The sequence below is a fragment of the Biomphalaria glabrata genome, chromosome 13 (assembly GCF_947242115.1).
Source record: "Biomphalaria glabrata chromosome 13, xgBioGlab47.1, whole genome shotgun sequence".
NCBI classification, from domain to species: Eukaryota; Metazoa; Mollusca; class Gastropoda; family Planorbidae; genus Biomphalaria; species Biomphalaria glabrata.
Genome location: NC_074723.1, coordinates 8,305,069 through 8,325,519, shown reverse-complemented (window position 1 = coordinate 8,325,519; position 20,451 = coordinate 8,305,069). Strand labels below are relative to the sequence as shown.

General features: G+C 31.8%; 1 protein-coding gene across 1 annotated transcript in view; it reads right to left on the bottom strand.

Annotated features, from left to right (window-relative positions):
• Nucleotides 1–20,451, bottom strand: part of LOC106056048 (cilia- and flagella-associated protein 74-like) — a 52,763-nt gene that overhangs the window by 28,287 nt on the left and 4,025 nt on the right. The window contains exons 6-26 of the mRNA XM_056008342.1: nt 20,162–20,335; nt 19,234–19,344; nt 18,545–18,647; nt 17,525–17,682; nt 16,764–16,896; nt 15,992–16,105; nt 14,424–14,492; nt 13,814–13,996; nt 12,729–12,849; nt 12,293–12,423; nt 11,452–11,571; nt 10,895–11,013; nt 10,046–10,112; nt 8,016–8,105; nt 7,168–7,326; nt 6,989–7,036; nt 6,388–6,460; nt 4,533–4,883; nt 2,988–3,178; nt 1,283–1,404; nt 973–1,101 (exon numbers count right to left, since the gene is read on the bottom strand). Coding sequence (XP_055864317.1) covers nt 973–1,101; nt 1,283–1,404; nt 2,988–3,178; nt 4,533–4,883; nt 6,388–6,460; nt 6,989–7,036; nt 7,168–7,326; nt 8,016–8,105; nt 10,046–10,112; nt 10,895–11,013; nt 11,452–11,571; nt 12,293–12,423; nt 12,729–12,849; nt 13,814–13,996; nt 14,424–14,492; nt 15,992–16,105; nt 16,764–16,896; nt 17,525–17,682; nt 18,545–18,647; nt 19,234–19,344; nt 20,162–20,335 — 2,766 coding nt within the window. The remainder of the gene's footprint in view (nt 1–972; nt 1,102–1,282; nt 1,405–2,987; nt 3,179–4,532; nt 4,884–6,387; nt 6,461–6,988; nt 7,037–7,167; nt 7,327–8,015; nt 8,106–10,045; nt 10,113–10,894; nt 11,014–11,451; nt 11,572–12,292; nt 12,424–12,728; nt 12,850–13,813; nt 13,997–14,423; nt 14,493–15,991; nt 16,106–16,763; nt 16,897–17,524; nt 17,683–18,544; nt 18,648–19,233; nt 19,345–20,161; nt 20,336–20,451) is intronic.

The window sequence follows — 20,451 nt, the reverse complement described above, 5'->3', positions numbered from 1 at the left end:
AAACGAGACCACAAAATGAGTCGGTGTTGCTCACATTTAAGTAGAGAAATGAAGTTATTGTCCGACGCGTAAAAAATATATATAATTTCAAATAACCTATTAATTAAGTATCAAATCCAAATGTTTCTACCAAAATAGTTTCAGAAAAATTTCATTTCATTTTATAACTTTTCGTTCATGTGGCCCGCGAGCTAAGTGTTGGAAACTAGAATGGCCCGCGTGTCAAATTAGGTTGGGCATCACTGCCCTACAGCATATTTTGAGTTCCTTGCCAGACTTAGTATACCATGAGGTAGATGAGTTTCCCTGTTTCTGTAGCCATCAATTAATAGCCCTTGTTTGTTTTACAGGGTTCAGATGTTCCTTCAGAACTTAAGATTATTACATCTGAGCTCAGAGGCTTGGCTTCTAAACCTGGGGTACTGGGTTCGAATCCTGGGATTTTTAATTTCGTGGTCTTTGGGTGCCTCTGAGTCCACCCAGCTCTAATTAGGGGAAAATTAAAGGTGGTTGGTCATTGTGCTGGCCACATGACACCCTCATTAACCATTGGCCACAGAAACAGATGACCTTTACATCATCTGCCCTATAGACCAGGTCTGAAAGGGGAACTTTTTTTATTTTTACATCAGAGCTCAAACCTCCTGCAGGAAGGCAGGGAATGTAGTGGGCAGGGTGCAAACCCAGGACCATGGAGATGAGAGTCCAGAAAGTATACCACACAACCAGGCAGACAGTTCCTTTCCCAAAAGGTACTCATTACAGTTAGATGGACTCTTACATGTCAAATTTAAAATTGTAGCTTTAACTGGGAATCAAACATGAAAACAATAAGTGGTCAGCCATTCACTTTACTCCATAAATAAAGCTGCTAATAATTCTTGTAACAAATATTTGACTAATATGGCCAAACTAAATCATTTTAAAATTAAAAAAAAAACATATATGTACAAATTGATGTGAGCAAACAACCTCGGCAAAAACTTCAGTTGTGCAGAGAACTGGGACTGAGCTTGAATATAGCCAGTTTTTGGTAAAATCTCCATATGGTCTTTGATCTCTGGGGCCACCTCAAATTTTAAACGAAGTGCTGTACTTGCCCTGTTAAATGACAAGCAATAAAAAATAATGAAAAAAAAAGCAAAAATTAAAGAGACAGTAGAAAAATTGGTACAAAAGACTTTACAACTATTTATAATATTTGTCATGCTGTAAAGACCAGCCCCCCCAAAAAAGTAGATTCTTTGTTAAAAAATGATAAACAAAAAGTCTTCTCAAATACCTGTTATAAATAATAACAGTGTCCTGATATAGGCGATCCAAAATACATGTTTGTAGATCGACACATGACCTTTCCACCCAAACTGGTACGTCAATAGCTGATCCAAGGGCTACAACTCTCAGCTAGAATGCATACAAGTAGAATTTGTCAATTTGAAATAATTAATGCTAACATATAGAAGCTTTTTTTTTATTTAGGCTAGAAGTTCCTGGCCAATATGTCATACTCATTAGAACATTTCCAACACTCAACAAAATCTCAAAGTGAAGGTATAAACAAGGCTAGATAGTTTGATTCATTTCCTTACTTTTAAACATATCCATTTGTAATTATCCATTCACATGGTTTAAAACCTAAATATAATGTCAAAGTTGACATTTAATCATTGCTTTAACTGACATAGAAGAGAGCACCTGGCAGCAGATGGCTTCTGAATGAGACAGCTGGAGATTTCTTATAAATGTTGCGGGATGCACAATTAGGGTATAAAAAAATCTACTGCCAAGGACAGACATTGATGGCAAAAAGAGAACCTAAATTGACCACTGGTGGACAGTGGTTACATCTGTACTGGTAATGATGGAATACGTAGGTCACAGCTGGTATGTAGCCACATGAAATACTGTTCTCCTCATTAATCTTGGGACTTGTTATATCAATTACTCAAAATGCAATTAATTTTCTAAACACCTGAAGTTAACAACTTCATACTTCTTTTATTTATTTTTTTAAACATATATATAAAACTGAACACCATTGTATTCCATATTTAGCTATCAATAAGAAATGAATGCAACACTGAATAGTGACAGGACCATTAGCCACTATGAGGTGACAATAGACTAAGCTTAAAGAAATGTACATACTATAATCAGTTGGTGTTATACAAAGTGAAGAACAAGGGAAAATATTGCAAAGTCACAGGGGAAGAGAAAGGCTGGGAGACTTAAAAAGACATGGAGGAGATTAACAGAACCAGATGGGAGGATGGACATGGACCCAACTGAGGGGCATTGCACAGAACACAGTCTAATGGGGTCACAAAGAATAAGTAAATCAAGTAAATCAATTAATTGGGGATAAAACTTTACTGAGGCAACATCTAGTTATGTATATAAACACTTCACTCCATCATTAGAATAAATGCTTGGTTCATTATTCTAATTAATATTCTAATTATTCTAATTTATTAAGTAGATTATATCAACTTGTGGTGATCTGTGTCTTATGTTGTCAACTAAACCTAAAATAAATTCTGCTCAGATAGCTATCAGGTCATGTAGTAATGTGCTCTGGACTGTTGTCTCTATGGTCCAAGGTTCAAATATTTTCCTCTACAATCCCCTGCAATCCTACAGTATGTTAAGGCTACAATGTAATAAGCATCTATTCTTAACTCTTTCTCTCCTAACTGATGATACCAGCGTTGATTCCACCAGAATCTGGTAAATAATTACGGAGAGAAAGAGTTAAGGAACATTCAAAACATGTCAAACAAAACTAGACGTAAAAACATTTTTGAGACAAAAAAATTTCAGACAATTTGAGATTGTAGATTTTATTTTTCCTTCCTGTTTTAACCTTAATTCTTTTTGTAAGAAAACAAACCTACCAGTTTAGATATAATGCACAAGACTTGTATGAATTCAAAGTTCAATACAAATGTTCAAAGAGGAAGATCTTTTCAGGAAATATGTCTACTTACAGGTTTACTCAGTGGGTCAGAAAACTTTATTTCAAAGTCCACCTTCACATCTCCAGGTATTGTGGGTTTCCAAATAATTTCCAGCTGGACAGAGGAAAAAGGGCCTAACTCTGGACAGCTAACATTACCAACCATCATTTCTTCAAAGACATTTAACTCATCCATTTCTTGTGACACTTCCATGGCAGTATCTGATGTAATATACAATGATTTTAATAATTAAGGTCATTTAAATGTTGCTAGTATATACACATATAATATATGTCACTTTATTGATTGTGTTTAATAAGGTCTTAAATTATTCCAATATTGCTAACAAAAATAAAAAGTTTTGAAAGGAAGGAGAAAGCACTCTAACTCAATTTCGTAATTTTTCTTTTTTTTTGTCCCTTATTCCTACTGTAATTTTTTAAGGTGTTTTTTCCCCCTTGAACAATTTTCAAATAAAATGTAAAATGTTAGAAATTAACACCAATGATTGTCAACATTCAACAGTGAACTGAAAGTGCAAAAATAACTCAGTAGTAGGTGAAAATTGTAACAATTTTAAGGAAAAACATGCTTTGAGACTTTTACTTGCCTTGTACAGCATGTGGGAGCATGGTGGCTGACAGGTAAAGCACTTGGCTTCTGAACCAAGGGGCCTAGAGTTTGAATCTCATTGATTGGGATTTTGAGCTTTGGGCTGATATTTTAAGGAATGCCCCTGAGTCCACCCAACTCAAATATTAACATGGGTACTTGACATAAGTTTGCTAAAGTAAAGGTGGTTGTTGGCCACATGACACCTTGTAAAACATCAGCCATAGAAACAGATGACCTTTACAATATCTGCCCTATGGATTGCAAGGTCTGAAAGAGGTACTTTACTTTTTTTTAAGTACAGCATACAAAAGATAAAAGACAATTGCCAATATACAGAAGAGGCAAAATGTGAATAAGCAGGAGATGAATCCTATGAGTCACAAATCAAGACTGTCACCAACAAAAATTCCATTGTCAAAAGAGCATTTGCCCCCCTCTTTGAACTTGTGACCAAACATTGCACAAGTTTTGCTGCATGTCCTAAGATAATCTGAATGATGCATACTTAAGACTGGTGTTTTGATGTTCAAAGATAATTTGAATGATGCTTACTAAAGACTGGTGCCATGATGTCAGAGGAATGAAAATAAAAACATGGCTGACCCTGTATAGCATGGTGTCATTCCTTCAATGATGATTTAAGAATTGTGGACACCAACTGAGATCAAGCTGAGTCTCTCACTATTATCTGATCTCAATGAAGTCACCCTGCCAACCAGTGCTCCTACTGATGAAGAGGACCTAACTCTAAGTAAGTCTTAAGCTACAGTGGAACCAGCTATTTAAAGTTAATTCATAGTCATAGCCAATACTAGAGTATGAGCGATTTGTGACCTCTTTGGATGCACAATAACTGTTTGATGTCAAGAAATAAAAAAAAGACTAACAAACATTTTAATTTGTACGAGATAACAAACATTCAATAGTCCTGAAGTATTAAAAAAAACAAAACAAAATTACCTTGAAATGAAAGACCCTTTTTAAACGGTGTCCCAATTTTTGTGTTGTTGGCTTCAGTGTTGGTCTCATTATTCTCATTGGCTACATTGCCAGAGACGACATTGTCCGCTGACTTGGTCTCTTCAGGGACAGTGTTAGCTTGAGGCTGTCCACTTGCTGATATGACAGGCTGAGTTAAAGACTTCCCTTCAGAAAGCTCTAAGTTATTTGTACTGACTGTCATGGAATCAGGATTCTGAACAGTAATTTGTGAGGTTGATAGTCTTTGAGCTGAAAGCTGAGCTGGACTTATCAAATTTGGTTGATTGATTACTGAGACACTTAATTCAGAGACTTTTTCAGCAACTATATTAACAAACAAAAAATATTAAGAAAATAAATTATTAAGGAAAATCATTCGAGAAAAAAACATAACCAAAAAAAAATAATCTTTCTACCACTTTAAATGAAGATATAGGTAGATATAGTTCAAGTACATTCAGAAAGACCATCTCTGAAATAAATGAATGTAAGAAAACTCTAATCCTTACATTACAAATAATCTAGAAATGAAAGAAATGTTATTATTACTTATCACATGAAAATATAAGAACCATGGCTTAGATTTTTAAAACAATTTAAAAAAAAAGGCATCACCACTGAAATGCTGACTACACTAAGTACTTTCATATCTTGACTATTGAGAACAAAACTGAAGTACATTGAGATTTCAAGGGTAGAGAACCTTATTAAGATTGAGTAAATACACTGAGATCTTGAGATATAAAATGAAATGTTAGCAATAGTTTAACATTTTAAAAGAAAACAATGATTTAAAAGATAATTATATTTTGTTTTTTATTGCTACTCTCATAAATTAAAGGCGTTTCTTCAAAAGAAAAGAAAATTAGGTCTTATGCATTTAATTTGTCAATCTAGTATTGCATGTTAATCAGTGACCAACTGAACCACTTCCACATGCTCTGTCTCAGAAAAATACTTAATGTTAAATGGCAAGAAAAAGTATTAGATACTGAAGTCCTTCCAAGAGAAGGCCTGCAAAGTTTCCACACAATCCTGATGCAGACCCAGCTGGGATGGCAGGACACGTCTGCAGAATGGAAGACTGCCGCATCCCTAAACGACTCCTGTATGGCCAATCAAGGGAAGGAAAGCACTCACAAGGTGGACAAAGAAAACGCTTCAGGAGCACCCTCAAAGCTTCTCTAAAGGCGTTCAGCACAGACCCAGCCACCTGGGAGACAGATATGACATATCATCTTGGCGTCATGCTGTAAAAACTGGTGCACAAATTGAAGAGGACAAGAGTGCTGGCAGAAGAAAAGCATCAGAGAAAAGTGTCAGAGAAAAAAAGCAAGGTCAATAACACTAGCTCCAGCTGGAATAACCTGCCCAGCGTGCAGCAGAACATTACAAACTCACATAGGTATCACCACTCTAATGAGGAGATACAAAACCCCAATGCAAAGCTCTAAGCCCCCTGGATGATAAAAGTGGTCATCATCATCGAACCACAATGGACGAACTATTTACTAAGGAAATTCTCTAGTGTCCTGATGTTTATTGATATTAAAGGCTACCTGACAGGTTTCCTGTACAAGACCTTATAAAGTTAAGTGAGTTCAAAAGTATTTAAAATAATAGGCAAAAAAAGTAACTCCAAAGAGCTGTTTCTATGGTCAACTATTGACTGTTGTATTGTGTGGTCAACAATCTCAGGTACTTTTTGAATTTAAGATGACCATACAATGTCAACTCTAAATAAAATTCCCAGTCTTCACAAACAGTAGACACTCTGCTTCATGGACTGTGCATTGTTTTTAGTATGATATGTTGCAATTATTTCTAGACTCACCTGTTGTTTCTGATGTAGAAACTAGCTGTGGGAACTCAGAGCTTTTCTTTTCTATCTCTGCAACTGGTAACTCCTAAAAAATTATGGAAAAAATACTCACACAAAAATTCATTTAAAAACTATAGATAAAAAATGCTCTTAAAAAAAATACTTTTTTTAAAAATAAATTACATATGTCACCTAAATTTATAGAATAGTCTTTTTTTAATAAACATTTTATTTGTGTCTTAAATATTGTAGCCCAAAGAATTATTCCACTTTTTCAATTCAACTTACTCTTTATAAAAAGGTTTATAAAAAAAAATGAATGCATGTGACAATGCCACATGATATGAATTTAACTAATCAAAATGACTTATAAATATTGGATATTTTCTTGAAATTATTTCATCTATTTTTAAGTTGTTGAAAATAATTGTAAACAAAATGTTTTAAAGAAAAATGTGAAAAGATCCAGTAAAATGTTGACTAGAAATATAGTTCAAGATTTTTTTTTATTTCTTGTGAGGGCTATCCCAACACAAACAAACTGTGCAACTTTGGAAACTAGAAACCAACAATTTTAACGTTTAAATAAATAGTTTCAAAACATGTTATCTACTTCTATTTCTCCAGTGGAGGATCTCACTAATACAATTTGAGAAGACATCTACATGAAATAAAGAAAATGATGACATTATTTTCAATCACCATGCAGCAGCTAGTCATATAAAAGAGTAAAATATCTGATTTCAAAAAAATGTATTTATAAAATTGAGAAATTAGTATGTAACTATGTACCTTTGATTGGTCCTGGCTTAGAGTCACTGGTTGGAGAGAGACTTTGAAAAATTCAAAATTTGTTCCTAGAGCCCCATTGTTTGTCAAAGTAACTGTTCGCCTCAGTGTCTCTCCTATGACATGTGTACCAAAATCGATAGTCTCTGAATCAACAGACAGCTGGGTAGATATAACAATAAAACAAGATTATTTATTCATCCTTGACCCTTCAATATTTTTTAAGTCATTTTAAATTCGTAAAGAAATTTAATACCAGTAATAGGAAAAGAGTTCAAACTTTCTCTCAGGGTTCTTTAAATGGAAAAAATTTGTATGTGCCATAAAGGATTTCTAAAAAGCATATATGGTGAGACAAAGTATTTTTTTTACAGCAAAAAATGACAGCTTCATAACACAAGCTTGAGTTTTTCTACTATGATCATTTTTCTGAGGCCTTCCTTGTTTACCACAAATAGATCCATCCATGATAGGGAGAAGCATGCTAGAAGAAATATAAGCTGATCTTAATTCAGGTAGCTTTTGTGTTTATGTTTGTAATGTTATCACAGCACCTTGAGCCTACATTATGTTTATTAACAGCGCTCTATAATTAAATTATTATCATTAATACAAGACAGTTAACTATACACAAGAAAAACAACAAACAACAATTATACATAGGTCTGTTTTTAAACAAAAAGATCCAGTGTTTTTCTTTTTTTTTTTTTTTAATTAAATTTTTTAGACATCTTATAAGAAGGTTTTTCTAGGTAGAGGCTGTAGTAAACAGAATAAATGAGAAAAACTTAAGATTGCATTTCAAGCAACTGACCTGCATATCATTCTTTGTTACTTCACTAATTACTTACTTTGCATTTCTTAGTACTACAGATCAATGGTATTTCAAAAGGTCCTGTTTGTGTCAGAAAATTCACTTTTCCAGTCAGATCTTCATTAATCTATTAAAAACAAAATCTATTTAAAACAAAAATCATATTTGCGCTACAACTAATAGAGAAATTAAGATTTTGTCATATTTCTGTTTATCACTATAAATACCATTATCCTTTAAGATTATAAACCACTTAGTCGCCACAACAACCTTATCATCAATAAAATATTTCTCTTGTAAGATCAAATGAATATCTAGAAAATGCATGAATATCAAATTTCAATTATATGCCTCATAAATAAATATTAATGAAATAGAAGCTATGATTTACACTGGTTCCATGTGCATTATTATTGATCAAGTATTGAGATTAAACACCTTTAATGTGTTTTGAAGTAGTTAAGTGTAGGATGTTGTGCTTGTTTATTGGCTTTTTTTCCCCCACCTTGAAGCTTCATAAATAGGAAGGTGTGGTAAGAATTGTGTGTAACCCTATTTCAATGAACGTAATAAAGGTATAACAAATATATTTTATTAGTATTTTATAGTAGTATTTTGTGAAGGAGGTGCTCATTAGCCTTGACTGGCTACCCACCTAGGAGAAAGAAAATCTGAATTCAAACCTTACACTGCCTTGCAGCTATACCCAAACAAGGGAAAGGCTTTAGGAGTCAAGACTAAGGCAGCTTTCAGCACATAGTGCTACACCCTGGCAAAGCCTGCAATGCTGTTCCCAAACTGTAGTGGCCACTTGCCGTTCCTCTGGATCCAACAGATGTTAGGAGAGGGGGGAATAGTCCTTACCACAGCTAACATCCAGTCATTTAACTTATTTCTATGAGACAATCCATTAGTTTTTTTGTGACTAAAGGAAGTCATAGAGTGAAAAATGTTCAACTAGAATAACTGAAGTGTATGAACAGGTTTTAGAGATCAATGACATAGAGTTTGGAGACTGACAGTTTGTTTAAAGCTTGACACTGAATACATTTAACTGAGTTCTGGTAGTTGAGAGAGAGACAGTTTATAATACTGGAGAGAAGTTTGATTTTACAACTGGAGAGAGAGTTTAATTGGAGTAATCTTAGATATAAGTATATTCATTCTGTACCATTGTGGATAATATGATTGTCTATGTGTTATAAACTATCATATATTGTAGATCTCATTTTATGCTGTATTTATATATAAAATGTGCAGATGAACTGAGCTGTTGTATAGATTAATAAACTATTTGTGTATAAAAATAAAACAAAACATCCTTCCTGTTTCTCTATTACAAGTAATATTAGGAAGAACTATTTACACCTTGGTCTCTGGTTTGTGTTGTCCTATGCTATCCTGTTTATCCTTTCTTAGCTATGTATTTCCTCTCACCATCATTTTCCTTGGTAGACAAACCAATACAGGATCCATTTTCTTTATGTTCTAGGGAACTAGTTTTGGGATCACAACAGTCTAATGTTGAGTTCTGCCTGTTCTGAGACGTGTGGGAACAGTGCTGCCAAAGTGATAGCTTGGCACACAGACACATGATGCCACAAGGTGTGAAGATATATTAGAAATATTTTTTTTCTTTGAATGTAATGATACTATGCCCAATGATATTATCTGATTAGATTATATTTCATCCTGATTGTTTATAGTTCAGTGCATTATTAGACTTTTATGTGTGGGATAGAATGGTGCCATAAGTCTGTCAGGGCCCACAACCCTAGCGAGACTATATGTTTGTCAAATGTTTGACATGTTTTGGATGTTCCTTTAAAGTAAAAGGTAATCTATTTCCTAGTCCAATCCTCCAGAAGGAAGACAGGGAATGTCAGCGGGCAGGGTATGAGCCTGGGACCATCGAGACGACTGAATGACAGTTCAGTGCACATACCATCGACCAGGCAGCCATCCTGAGATACTATTGTTAAATACAACTATACAAACAAAACCTGAAAATGTTGTTATCAGTTTTACTTGAAAGTAAAAGTTTTAAATAGATGAACAACTACTTACCATAGGTTTGAATGTCACTAATAAATCACAAGTCAAACCAGCTGACATATGCCCAGGTGGATCAAATCTAGTAAAAAAATAAATTCTGAACGTTGAGGGCTGACATTTTTTTTTTAAATTTGAAAGTAAATACTTTCAAAATATTTTTTCTTTCTCTTAAATGTATAATCAACTACTGTTCTTGCATCTATCTATTTGTAACTTTTATATACCATAATTAATAAATTAGCACATGGTTTCTCAAAAGTACCCCCAATGTTTAACAGCCAATGTGTCCTCATACATTTCATTGCACCTTTGTTAGAAAGCTGTAATGAGAGACACTGGCAAAGTGGTTTTAGCACAAGTGAGAATGACTATCAATAGAAAAACCTTGCTAAAATATACCACAGATATATAAGCTTCAGAGCACAAGAGAAGTCAAAGAAAAGATGAATCAACATGGTAAAAAAAAAACACCCAAAAAATAAAACAACACTTTTTAGACATAAATCTGTTTTAGACTCCTAAATATACTGTCAAATAAGTACTCTAATTTTAGATTGACTAAAACTAATATTTTGAAAAAAACAAAGCAAACAATCTTTAAAAATATATTTGGCACTTTCAACATGATATCACATATAGCTCTACAATAAAAAGTTAATTCAAAAGCTAAAATCCAAAAGAGATACCCATAGTTAATTCAGAAAATATGGCAAGCAGAAACTGCGTAAGAAGACTCCTTGGGGAAACAACAAGGGAATATTAACAGGTGGCCTTGAAAACAACAATTGAATTTCACAAAAGTCCATAATTGAAGTGAATGTTATTTATAAACATGCCAAGGAAATGAACTCTATTACTTACTGAATCTTGATAAAGTCTTTGAGTTTATCAGAAATGTCAACAAACTTGATGTAGTTCAAAGTGTAGGACACATTAGTGATCTTGATTTTCTTCTTGTATGTTTTACCAACTTCAAAATCCTTGAAAAGACATTTTGTCATGGAATGAAAATGTATTAAAAAATCTAAAAAGATCTTTTTTTTTGTATTTAAACCATTTGATGACTGCCCCTTTATAAAAGAACTATATTTATCATTTATTAGTGCAACTTTTTTTGTTGAATACATATTTTTTTTTGGGGGGGGGGGGGGGAAGAGGGAGGGTATACAGGGGTATTATAGTAGTATACCCAATTTATTCTGAACTACCCTTGATTTTTTTATTTTTATTTTAATGGGTTTTTTTTTGGTTAAATTAAATATAATATTATCAATCCCATCACCAAATAATATATTAGGAAAGTGAAAAAAAAAGCTCAAGTTTTAAGTGAAGTAACTAGCCTATTTATTTTCTCTTTATGGTCTCTAGATATAAGAATTGGGATTGAATCTGTTGCTTAAAATTAATTCATAGTTTACCTTGAAATGAATGACATCTGGTTTGCTGTAGAATGGTGGCCCTTTAAACTCTTTGCCTGCAGCTATTTGGGTGGTCACTATTCCATTTCTTGTTTTCTCCAAAGTTTTTTTCAATATTTCCTTGAAAAAAAACAACAACACATTAATTTTTTTTACTGTTAGTTTTGTTTGTGTCAAAATGTTGACTTCATTACTATATAATCTAAATTGTAAAGTACTTAGATAAACTCATTATAAAATATTTCATTTTTTTTTACAATGTTATCTCACACTGTTTTTATATTCATTACTATCAAAGAATTGAAACTTATTTATAAGTGGAAACTAAAGCAGTACACTATTTAGAAAAATAAAAGCTACGAAATCTCTGAGTTGGAAATGAGAGATTCTACAAAGCCCTCTTGAATTAAGGCAAAAAAATCCCCAAAGATATATATATATATATATATTGGTCTTGTCACATATACTGATATAGGTCTACATTTTGGTATTAGAGATTGACAAGTCACAAAAAGGCCTACTAATATCTTTCTGTATTAGAGAGTGACAAGTCACATATAGGCCTACTAATATATTTCTGTATTAGAGAGTGACAAGTCACATATAGGCCTACTAATATATTTCTGTATTAGAAAGTGAGAAGTCACATATAGGCCTACTAATATATTTCTGTATTAGAGAGTGACAAGTCACATATAGGCCTACTAATATATTTCTGTATTAGAGAGTGACAAGTCACATATAGGCCTACTAATATATTTCTGTATTAGAGAGTGACAAGTCACATATAGGCCTACTAATATATTAGAAAGTGACATTCTGTTGGATGAACAATGAATACCTCCTCCATCTTACTCATGCCTTGATGGCCAACTTGTGCTGGCTGTTCAATTGTTTTAGAAACCTTAATTGGTTTGGTCTGTTTGTTCCAAAGTCCTTCAAATTCTGGTTTAGCTAAGTCTACTTGAGGCTCTTTTAAAGATGACAAAAAAAAAAAAAAATTAGGTAAAAAATATTAATATTGATAATGATATAATAATAATAATACAATAATACATTCTTAACATTTGTTCCAGTATCTCAAAATGGTCAAGCGTTAGTCTAAATCATTAGATCTATAAACTAAATAAAAATGTAAATCAGACTATCTTCTGGTATTTTTTATTCATAATTCAAAATTATTTTCTAAAACAAAGACTTAATTTTCAATGACTTAATAATCTAGAATCTAGTGTTTTGTTCAAGAGATAATGATTATGAAGGGAAATTAGGGTTACCTTCTTCTGGTTCTGAATCTGACTTGACTGTATTTTCTTCTTGACTGACTATCGAGTGAGTATCCTCTACTTGTTCTTCACCAGATATATTCTCAAGTTGTTCCTCCCATATTTCTTCATTCTACACAGTACAGAATTGTTGACAACATTATTTTTCATGTCAAATAGAACAGTGCAGTAACAAGTGAAATACCCAAGGGCATACAAATAATAAGAGAAACAATGCAGTAACAAGTGAAGTATCCAATGACATAATAAAAATGAGGTAGGATGTTTAGTACAAGAAGATTTATATTATTTTTTTAAAAGTTTATTGACATCTTGATGTCTGTAAACATTAAAAAGTTGAATATAAATAATGAAGCTTGTAAATAATGTAGCGAAATAAATGAGTCTTTTACTTCATTTTTATCACTTCATTAGAATGATAGTCCATAGAATGCTATTAAAGTCATCAAAATTGAGTTATGAGAATCTTATCAAAGCAATATTTGAACAATTTTATTTTGGAAAAGAAAAATATCTTCTAATAAAAACAAATTAGGATATGTTATGAAATATTAGAACAGCTGTTTCTAAAAAAACACAAAATATAATTCCTTGTTATATCAGAAACAAAATGAAAAATTCAAATTCAAAATAAAAAAAAATATGATGCTGAAAGAAATCAATTATAAAAATCTGATTGAATAATTTGGAATGCAAACAAGTATGTATTGTATTTATTAATTAAATGTTGAAATTATCATTTATTTAATGAAAAAAAAATTAAATATATGGCAACTGCTCAAGAGGTTCACATCTATTTTTATTTATACATTTATACATATTTATACAATGCAAACATGAATACCTAAATTTATTAGTTAATTTACCAGGTGCCTGCAGAAAAATATAAAAACAAAAGCTTATATTATTCTGCCTTCACTGTTATCTGATATATTTATCCAATAAAAAAATGTACAAGAAAAATCAAAAACCAGAATTAAGGGATAGATTTTTTTAAACAATTATAAAAAAAAGAGACTAAAATTGAACAGAAAATAGTAATGACTGGAATTTTTGTGAACTCCAAAAAAGGAGACCTCTTCTTCCTCTGTAAAAGTATAGTCTTCATCAGGTTTATCAAATGAAGGCACCACTGTTAAATCATCCTCAACGTCTGCTGACCTATTAAAGTTATTTTCATTATTATCTGGCTCATCTACAGCTACTATATCTGGAAGAGGCTGATTCTTGTTGATCTTCGGAACTAATCCTGTAGATGGCTAAAGAGAATTATTATTATTTCAATCATTGTTTTCTTTTACAGATTAATACATTTTTAGTCTGAACTTAGAATAGAATAAATATGTTAGTGTGTACAACATTATTATTATTTTTTCTTTTTTCTTTAATAATGTACAAAGATTCAAAGTATTTAATTTGTATAGGTTCTAATTAATAGAAACATAACATACTGTAAAATTTATATTTAGGAATGATTATAGTTGAAAAGTGTAAAGAATTTTTTTTCCACATACTAACAAACATGTATTATCATGAAATGCATAGGATGTAATTATCTTCTTTTATAAAGTAATGTCAGTAATATATAAGATAAGTTTAAAAAAAAGTTTCTTGAACATAAACTGAAAACATAATTAAATGACAAAACAAAAAAAAAACAAAAAAAAAATTTTTTTAAATAATCACATATTCCAAAGCAGGTGGATCGTTGTCTGAGAAACTTGAGGATCTAACAGTTTGAACTTCTAAAATCTTCTGAGAAAAATTTTTTAAAATAAATATAAAAATACAGATGGAAGACTGCAACTTATATACCAGTTATAATCATTGAAGTATTTCTGAATAGTAATTTTATATTTATAACTATTACCTGCCACTCTAATAGGCTTAAAAGATGAAAAAAAAATGTTTTAAACTGGGCTACTGCTAGGGCAGATCTGACTTAATTTGATAAGCGGTGTAACATTGTCTTCCTCTTTTTATTGTACTCCTGTTGATTTTGTGCAATGCAATGCATGCATGTCTATATGAAAGTCAAGTGTATATGGCAAGTCTAAGACAATCAAATGAGTATGAGACATGATTTCCTCCCCCTCCATGTGGTGAGAGCACCTGGTTGAAGTTTGGCCTGGCCATGATGCAAAATAAGAACTTATGGGATAATGGCCCATCCTGCACCGGGTTATAATATCTGCTCAGACATGTTAATTCTATAATGGGAGGCCTGGTCAAGACACATCATGTGTTCACAGATTTAACCCAACATTGAAAACATTTTATTTTTACTTCTGACAATGAAAATAACATTTTTCTTTTTGAAAGGTGTAAATTTCACTTTTTTTAAAAAACATTATGACAAAATTTCAGTTTGACCTAGAGGAGAAAATGGTTTGGCCACTTTGTAAGAATTCTAAAAAAAGTAACACAGTAAAAGATAATTATGATAAAAATCAAGAGCAAGAAAAAACAACAACATTTAAATAAAAAGAAAGCACGTTCATACTGTAATGTCTGACTGGTAGTAGCAGATAGATTAGGTGATTGATGCTTTTATGGTAAATGTTAAGTAGACATTATTAATTTCAATAATTTTCAAGCAAATTTTTTTGGCATTCTCCATAAACTAATAACTATAAGTATTAAAATATCAAAGAGCTCAATAAACAATAAATAAATAGAAAATGCACAAAGACAGAATATTGCGAAGATGTAAAATTTTGTAGAACTTAGCTAATTTACATTAATTTATTTAAAAAAAAAAGACTATGTCTTTGACCAGAAGCTAATGACATATTAAGTAGCAGACTAGAATGTTATTAAAAAGTTGTCTTCAGTGACATTTGGCAAAGAAAATTGTTATGAACATAATGATAACAGAGTCAAAAACCATGTCCCCTTAGTATGGCTTTAATACACTGAATGACCACACAACACACATTTCGTGAACACATTCTTACGGACAAATACAAGCACATGTAAACATAAGAATGGCAACAGATACAGCATATAATTTTCATAACAAAAATTTAACAGATTATGTTTAGTATTTGTTTCTAAATTTTTTCACAGGACAGTGTTACTAGTAAGTTAAAAATATCTTATTTACAAAAAATTCTAATACATCCACAATGAAAAACAATGCATTCTGAGATGAAGTTTACATAATACAATTTCTTTAATTTTATTATAAGTCTTTATAGAGCAGTACTAACAGAAATCAACCATATCAATCATAAACAAAAATTTGCGCTAACCTTTGTCAGCTCCTTTTGTACAGTTACATTTTCTTTGGAAGGACTTATCTCATCATCAGCAGCTATGTAATCTTGTAGCATTTTAGGAATTTTGGCTTTTCTTGGAGGAACTCTCTGAAATATGAAGTTAGCTAATATGAACTAATTCTATTTTTAGTTGATGTTGATATTAAAAAAAACAACAACAAGATGCTCATTAGTTGGTGAGGGATTAATATATTAAAACAATCTTTCATGCAAGTTAGTAGTTTGTGAGTCATTTTGCTTTCACTACAGATTGTATGGTAGCAGCAGACTATTAGTCAGGGAGTACTTTCAGATAGTCCTTCAATTCGAAACTAGACTTGCCCAAGCTCAAGTTTTATGAACAGCTGCCATCAGGTAGAATGGAAGAAATCCTCAATAATGTGAAGAGACAAAAGCTGAGCTTGTTTGGTCATATTGTAAGACATGACTCGCTATCGAAAAGTTATTCTTAAAGGTATAGTGAAGAGAGCACAAAGAAAGGGTCATCCAAAGAAAAGCTGGCTGGAAAACATAAAAGAATGGACTGGCCTCTCCTGCTAAGAAAAGCTGCGGACTGGGAAAAGTGGAGAGATTTGGTTATGTGAACTGTCACATGGACAGATGATGATGAGTTTAAAAAAATGCTCACCGCCCATGCCCAGAATGATTCCATGTTGAGGGTGACAATATAAGCACTTCAAAATTTTTTAGTTTCTATTATAATTTACGAGTCTTCAATAAGAACAACATCATATTCATGACTTACCAAGCTTTTTTCTCTGTCTGGCCATTCCCATAAATAAGGTTGCAATTTTTTCTTCTTTTTAAGATTTTCTTCTTCTCTTACAATTTTCTGAACAATCTGAACTCTTTTCAGTTGCTGATCTGCCTCAAATTGTCTGAAAATTAGAAATGTAAACAATTTCAGCCCAGCACAGGTTTTATTTATCAGGAGTATGATTTTGGATGTTTAGATACCAGTAAGCTTTAGGGCAGGAGGGCTCGTTAGCCTTGGCTGGCTACCCTCTTGAGAGAAAAAAAACTCTGAAATTAAACCTCTAATGCCTTGCAGCTATACAAAAGCATGTGAAAGGATTTGAGGAAAAAATCAGGAGTTGGCAACCCTTAAGCGGCTTGCAGCCCAGAGTGGCAGAATGTTGTTAATGCCAAACTGTATTAGCTATACTTTTTGACACATTAGTAGCTTGCTGACAACTTGCTGTGTGGGTGACATCGTTTTGACCATAGCTAATGCCCAGGCATTAATTTCCTTTCTATAAGATGATCCGTAGTCACTTTGCAACAGAAGGAGGTCATATTATTATTGGTTTCACATGATTTTCAGAATAGTGAAAAGTAAAATTAATACACAAATAGCGCAAAATGACCTGAAAAATCCTAATATGCCAAACATCATCCATCACAAGCTGCTTATTAGAAAATGACAAGCTCCTTATTAGAAAATGATTAAAAAACTAATAAATTCAAATCTTGAACAGAAAAAAAGTATTAATGCTTTAGACATACTGTTTCATTTTCTCCATTTCATTTTTTCTCTTTTTGACTAATAATGAATGATCCGGGTTGCCACCTTCAACTAAGATTTTTTCCCTTTCCAATTCTTCAGCAGCTTTTTTTTTATTCTCCCAGGCTTGATCTTTCGCTTTGATGGCTCGTAAGTTTTCCTAAGATATATAGATATATTTAAAAAATTTGAAGAAAATAATTAGTTTAGGAAATTACATTATTTAAAAATTTACAATGTCTAGATCATAAAAAAATTAAAAGGAAAAGTTAGAAAAAGATTGGCCCTTTCAGCAATAAAGTGTATCAGTGTCAGTGCTTTCAGTCCATGCATTTCAGAGACAGCACTTTCATCAATAATTTTTATAGAAGGTAAATGTCTTATATGTCATAACTAATGCTGAAGGTAACAGCCATTTATAGACATGTACAGTAAACACAAGAAAGGAAAAAGAAAATATAATTATTGTCAATATAATGGTGATACAAAAAGATGATTACAGTGATCTCTTACTATTCTAGAAATTCAATAATATGTTCAACAACGTTTTAGAACTTTGGAATATGCAATGTGTAAAAGTTGAAAAAAAAAAAGAAATACATTAATGTAACTGTAATAGTGTGACTGAAAATCCTATTTAACAAGAAAAAAAAAAAGAAAAGCTTTTGAAATAACAATTAATTCCCAAAGCTATACTTAATCGAGGCCCAAACAAAACTCTGGCCCCCAAAAACCCTCATATAGAAAAAAACTATACTGAGAACTGCGCAGTTCATCTCAGATAGAGGATTACTGATCTGAACCCTTTGATATGAAAAATGAGAACAATGAAGAAGCTCACAGCTAATGATAAATGCTAGACTCAAGCCAGTTAAGGAAAAATTTTGTTTGTTTGTATTGTACTACTGTACAATTCATAAAAAGTATGAGCACCAGACAGTAAAATCAGACACACTGAAGACTTTTATATTAAATTTAAATAATAAATAAAAAGTCAATACATTAGTATAAAATCAAGGCACCTTATTATTTGCAATATCTTCTCTCAGTTTCAGTAACATTTCCATTTTTCTTGTCATATCAGTTTTATATCTTTCAGCTTCTTCTTCTTGTCGCTTTTTGAGTCTGTTAGATATACAATTATTTTTTGAGTCTGTTAGATATACAATTATTTTTTTCAATAGATACTATTTTGAAGAAAGTAAACCAATTATTTTGCATCACTTAAGATTATAAGATAAGCAAGTGAATTTTTCTATGCACAGAAAAGATACAACTTTAGTCTACCACTTAACTCTTTTGTCCATAAAAAGTAATAGTACTTCTGCTACTGCTGCTAGATGGTGTTTAAAAGTGTAATTATGATTGAATAGTTCTAAGAGTAGTGTCTTCATTTTGTTTCTTTCATTCACCTACTCATGACACAGAAGCTCAATAAAGAAACTCTAATTTATTGTTACAGCAACTGATTTTATTAATAAACTACAAGTCTTTACACAGAGAATAAAATTACAAGTTCTTAACACATTACTAATTCAAATATAAACAACAAGATTCTGTAACAAACTATGCTATCAGCAACTAAAGAATGGTACTTCTTACAGGTCACTAAGGTTGGACAGTATACATACACCTGCATGTCTGTCATCTTTATTGTTGCACATTGGACTACATCCTGTATAATGGACAAGACAGTATTTCATACACTTACTTGGCCATTGTCTTACTCAAATACTTGTTGGCTCTTTCATGACTCTTTTCAGCCTCTTCAACAGCATGTTTATGTCTCCTGTCAGCTTCTAACATTGCCTGTTTCTTTAACCTGATAGTAAAAGAAATACATTATAAAATATCAATGCTTCTTTTGCCAGAACTTAAAGCTAACAAGAAATAGAAAGAAAAAAATTATAATTTTTAAAAATCTTTTAAATATAAGTTGTAGTGGGACAGACAAAAAGGAAAATAAATGGATAAAATGAAGGACATAGAATGCAAATTGCTTGAGAGCTGTTGAGGACTGAGAGAGATGGTGTAAATTAGTAAAAGAGTCAGGTGTGAAGTCCCCAACTTCATAACAGTTAAGAATTAAATAAGACCAGAGAGCTTTTAGATATTTTAGTGTTTATCTAAACACTATGTTAATTTTCTTAGGTCTGCATTTATTTATGTTGAATGACATGTGAGTTATCTTCCTTTAGTGTTACTGAATAATTTTTTTCTTACACAAAATCTTTCTTAACTCTTTCTCTACGTAATTATTTACCACATTCTGATGGAATCAACGTTTGTATCGTCGGTCAGAAGAGAAAGAGTTAATAAATGTTACCATATGTTCTAATGTTATTAGTTAAGTTATTATGCAATTTTAAATAGGATAGATCTTATTTTAATAAGGTGAATAGATCTAAAGCAGAAAAAAGTGTTCACTATTTGAAGGCTGTTAGTGTAAACTTTCTAAAACAAGGAAAATTTTTATTCTTCCTGTTTGGCATTTAGTTAATCCATACATTTATATTCAACAGTATAAGGATAATAAAATTTTATAATCATTTAATTTGAACATTAAAACTTTAAGTACTGGGATAAACTTGTTGTATTTCATAAAAACATTATGTGTTAAGCTGCAAACAAAAAATTACTTGTTTTCTTTTTGCTTTGTTGTCAATGCTTGCTTGGTGAATATTTCTTCTTTCTGTTGTCTAACCATAGCCATCTCTGCTTTGTCCTGGCTTAATTTGAGTTCCCTTTGAAGCAGGTCATCTTCAGCTAGGATGAATTTTCCCCGTTCCAACTCCGCACGAGCCAAATCATACCTGACAAATAATCAGCAAATTTGTAAACATAGAAATTTATTTATAGGAAAGCTGAGATGTTGAGGCATTTGTATTTTCAACTATTGATCCAAAAACTTTTTTGTTTGATTTTATAG